This window comes from Lactuca serriola, chromosome 2 (assembly GCF_051521515.1).
Source record: "Lactuca serriola cultivar US96UC23 chromosome 2, Lser_US96UC23_V15, whole genome shotgun sequence".
Lineage (NCBI taxonomy): Eukaryota > Viridiplantae > Streptophyta > Magnoliopsida > Asterales > Asteraceae > Lactuca > Lactuca serriola.
In genome coordinates this window covers 183,074,825-183,079,552 of record NC_136409.1, presented here as the reverse complement: position 1 = coordinate 183,079,552, position 4,728 = coordinate 183,074,825, and the positions used below count along the sequence as shown (strand labels likewise).

The window sequence follows — 4,728 nt, the reverse complement described above, 5'->3', positions numbered from 1 at the left end:
TTTTAAATGAAAGTCAGCAAAAATTTAGTTTGGACGAGAAAGACCGCAAAACTACACCAGCTCATTTTTCGGCTAAAAACAAAAACCACACTGAAATAACCGCAAAAAAGCAGTAAAACCGCACCGAATAAAAACCGCAAATTTTGATTTTTCCCTGTAAATAATCACAACTTGCAGTTTGCGGTTCGGTTTGATCCAAAAACTGCACCAAACAACATCATGATCACCCCTACATATAACAAATAAAATATACAACTTCCAGCTTTCAGTTACCCGCTACCAACTAATAGTTAATTTTGTCAAATACGATTAGTCATATTTAAAAGTTTGCTCCATTCAATTAATCAATTTCCATTTCTCATAACTACATAAATATACATGCCAATAACTTTTAAAGTTTAGTGGGTTAGTTACATTTAAATTGACATAATTAAGATTAGTAAAATCAATGAAGTATTGTTCACATTTATCATATTTTTTTTTTGGGAAAATGACTTTTGGGGTAATGAATTATTGATTTTTTTCACATTTAGTTGTTATTTTTGTATATTATATAACATCAAACTTGTTGAAGTTCACATTTAACTCTTATGACCTGATACCGTAGGTAAAAAGATAATACGTGAACAGTTCAAAAAGTTAGATGTTATATAGCCCTTACTCTAGCTGAGGGGCAGCTTTTCAACACACTTGATACTATTAGGACACAAAACAATTGATACAATTAGGCTACAAACACTTTGGTTTTTTTCCATAATAAATCATAATTCCTTGTCTCCATCCTCGTAGCTAAAAGGCAATGGGACCGACTTAAAAGCTCGAAATTGCCCTACATTATTCAAATGCTCATTTTCCAACCTGAAAAAGTTCCATATACCACGACGAATGATCTCCAAACTAGCAAACATAAATATCACCGTGCTTCGATGCAGTGCAGGAGCTTCATGGAAATCCAACACCGTTTGCATCCACGCAAGTCTTAGTATCACATTTAATACCTACAAAATCATGAACAAATCTCAGAAACTAAAGAAAGCCAAAAAGGACATGGTTTACTATATATAATATTTATACCATTGCTACAAAGTAGACTGATTTATTTGATATAATGAGTCTATCTCTTAACCATGGGTTCTTGGAGTTCCTACAAAGAAGACCCCAGTCCTTGGCAATATCCCAGTAGGTGTTGAAAATTGTAGCGACACCTGAACTTGTTGCAGCAATGATTCTCATACTCATTCCTCTATTTTGAACATAAATCGTCCTTGTAATAACAGCAAGAATTGTCGACAAGTACTTTAGTGCATTTGCGGTTTGATTGTACTCTTTCTGTTCACACACTCGTCGAACACACTAACACAAAACACCAAAATTAAAAGTTCATGTAAAGAAAATGGTCTCAAAGATTCCCAAAATTATAGAGAAAATTCATACTACATTTTAACAAATCATTACAGAAAATGTATTGATTTGAACACCTTTAGAACTAAAATCTGGCATTCCTTTTATAGGCAATGAACACTTTTTCATAATTAATCACTAAATTTCATCAGTTAAGTTACCTGTAGAAAGCGAAACCAGTAAGGGACAACCGCGACTAATATAAAAAGAATCTGATAGACATCGCTTTGGGTACATGTATTTGATCTCCTCTTGAAGTCTCCAAAACCATAGTAGCATACATAGAATTCCAAAACCCTGAGTAACTGAACCTGACTGGTTAACTGATCAGCCAAAAAGAAGTCGGGGAAAGTGATCTCATAAAGAGGAGCAAAAACACAGCGCCATATACATGTGATGAAGAAGAACCGGTTTGTTCGATAAATGATGTTAAACGGACAAAATGTTATCGCAAGTACAACCTGCAAAACACAGGTTACAACTTCATAGAAGTGATGAGACTTTTAGACTTTGAGAGACTTGAGCAAACTATAGAAATTACTTACAATTACCAATCCTAGAGGGACAAGTTCTGTGATGGCTTTGAAACTTTGAGTTCTTTCGTCCATTTCCATTTCAAGATTCGAGAGTACGGCTGCAAGAGTGAGTACTGATAAACCAGATGTGAGAAGTAGGATTTCTTTATAACCCAATTCTGTATTTGGCTTGAATCCGAAAATGAAGGCGTAATTGACACGAAAACGTTTCCAAAAGTATACAGTTACAGCAAACATTAGCATATGTAATATGATGTATGCAAACAAACTGTATAATGGAAATATGTTGGTCATGTATTGGTCACGTCCTTCACTTATGAGAAGTTCTCTAATGTGTATCGTTAAGGAAACTGCCACTGCAAGTGCTATCGAGCATCCGAAAAAACAACCTGTAGGGATAAGTTGTTACATTAGATCAAAATTAACAAACATTCACGATTTTTTTTTGTAATTTCTAAGGTAAACGATAGCTTAATTACCAATAAAAAATGTTATTCGATGCTTGTCTCTTTTAGATCTTGGCCTCAGGTCTCTCATTCCTTGACGCCGATTTGCGTTGGAAAAGTGTTTTATGAACTCTGCTTCTACTCTTTCCATGAGTTTCACAACCTGAAATTAGAACCAAAAGAATCATGGGACTTATCGAATCTTGATTAATCTGTAAATTTAAAGCAAAACAATGGCGACTTCTTGAATCTTACATCATCAGATTGGCCAAAATAAGAATTCTCAACCATCTGTAGATAAGTTTTTGAAGCGTTTCTTAATGTGATCTACACCAATGATTAAAAAAAATGTCAAATTTTGATCCCCCGCCATACAAACACAACACAGGTTATGATCAAAATCAAGAATTCAAGACCTTATCGAACTTCTTCATGATCTTGGAGAAGGCCAATTGATTCAAGAAACTGTGAAACGAGAAAGAAAACTCAGCAATTTTGTTTATGTTGATTGGCAATCGAACAGAAGGGCTTACGAGTAGCTTTTCAGAAGGCGGAGCTTTCGGTGGAACTCTACAAAAGCCTGTCTTAGTTTCGTCTGTGCATTTCTGAGTTCTTCTTTGGTGAATGATAAGTCGGATTTTGTGCCAATTAAAATGTTTTTCAAGGTGGATATGGCAGATTCTTGTATGACATTGATCTTTACGCTATTTAGAATTTCTAGGGAAACCATCTTATTGCGTTCCTTTTCTGGTCTTTCTTCAAGTTCGTCAATCTCCTCCAATGGCGATGGAACTTAAAACATTCAAAATTAGTAAAAATATCTAAACAACATATGTTTTCACCTTGTTCTTGAGTGAGTATATACCTGAGTTGAATGGTGTAGATAAAGTCTGAAAATGGGGATCATTGATTTTGACTCGAAGAGCAACGAGAGCATCCATTTGTTTGTTCAATTCCTCAGCCTCCATCACTACCTCCTCCACCTTGCATCTATAGAAGCTGTTCACCTTTTTAAATTCATCATCAAGTACTTTGAAGAACACAAGTTCATTCTCAGCTCCTTCCTCCGATGACCGGTGAAGCACATGAGTTTGGTGACTCCGGCACTCCACTGGTTGTTCTTCCATCTCTGTTTCACTCACAAGAATTGCTTCGTCCTCGTTGTTATATGCTTCGTCCTCATTGTTATATCGATTCGTCAATCCACTAAAAGCTCTGTAAAAAGATCTCCTTTTCAAGACGTATGTTTTTGGTGACGAGAAATGCGCTGGAGATGTCTGGTTCTGCTGCCTCCGTCGCCTGAAAGTCAAGATTTCTTTCAAGATTGTCTTGAGGTAATTGTAGTTCATGTAAGCTTCCTCCCATTCAGGCACCATCTGAGAAGTAAATTCCTTTCCGAATTTCATTTGGATAATGTTAACGTACGTGTGTATGTGTGTGTTTCTTCATTAAAATCAAGGGAGACGATAATAAGTTTTATTGGCCGGCATGCCTTTCATGGTCTATTGAGGTTGGGATCTCAGATGAGTTTCATCTCTAATGTTGGACCTTGTATTTCACATATGGACTTAATTATACCTTGTTAATTGCAGGTTATATTATTAGCTATGATTTTAACTGTAGATTAATTGAACTAAAAAAGGAGCCTAAAATAGGGTAAAGAAGCAAATGGAAAGCAAAAAATAATTGGTCAATAAGAGAAAAGAAGTTACTGGCAGTGGGATGTTGTACCTTGTTCTTTGAAGGTTATACTATTAGCTACATTACAGCCTCCTCACATATTCAAACTTACTTTTTTATATATTTTTAATTATATCAGCCATTCATAAACATGTATATTTTATAAAGTTTATGGGTTTGGGTTCGATCCATTTATTAATTGGGTAGAAGTTTTCAAGCTTAACTCACTAATTCAATTTGTTTATTTAAATAAGTTGATATTTTCAATCTAATCCAATTTTTTAGATAAATGAATTCTAATAGGTTGATATGTTTATATAGTTTCCGACCTAACCTACTACATAAATTGATTAAACTTAGTTTAACCGATCTAAAAAAAACAAATTAACCAAATATTACATCACTTAAATTAGTTGCAAACATAAATAAAATTTCAAAGTAGGACAAAATCACAATCCTAATTTACAAATAAATATAAATTGTTCAAATAACATTGAAAATGTTTAATTTCGAAGTGATTTTGGTGAGTTACTAGTATTGTCGGTACTAAAAAAAGATGAGAATTATGATTATATTTTTTAATCATAAATAATAATACAACATTATAATTTATAAATTAATACTTTGATTCATACATGATAATATTTAAATAATTATCAAATTAA

The 4,728-nt window shown here is 33.8% G+C and overlaps 1 protein-coding gene across 1 annotated transcript; it reads right to left on the bottom strand.

Moving 5' to 3' along the window:
• Nucleotides 1-678: 678 nt before the first annotated feature.
• Nucleotides 679-3,948, bottom strand: LOC145087669 (phosphate transporter PHO1 homolog 9-like). Its single transcript, XM_079025682.1, has 9 exons — nt 3,249-3,948; nt 2,917-3,175; nt 2,800-2,848; nt 2,639-2,710; nt 2,417-2,546; nt 1,947-2,326; nt 1,563-1,862; nt 1,075-1,353; nt 679-998 (listed from the first exon to the last, which is right to left on the bottom strand). Exons 1-9 carry the CDS (start codon nt 3,787-3,789, stop codon nt 762-764), a joined length of 2,247 nt encoding a protein of 748 aa, XP_078881808.1. The 5' UTR covers nt 3,790-3,948; the 3' UTR covers nt 679-761.
• Nucleotides 3,949-4,728: the final 780 nt, after the last annotated feature.

Bases quoted from the DNA above. Each gene is read 5' to 3' on its own strand.
- LOC145087669 (XM_079025682.1), bottom strand. From the start codon at position 3,789: ATGAAATTCGGAAAGGAATTTACTTCTCAGATGGTGCCTGAATGGGAG. The intron at 3,176-3,248 runs GTATATACTCAC...GAATGTTTTAAG, and splicing joins ATCTACACCATTCAACTCAG to TTCCATCGCCATTGGAGGAG. The intron at 2,327-2,416 runs GTAATTAAGCTA...TTATCCCTACAG, and splicing joins TCGAATAACATTTTTTATTG to GTTGTTTTTTCGGATGCTCG.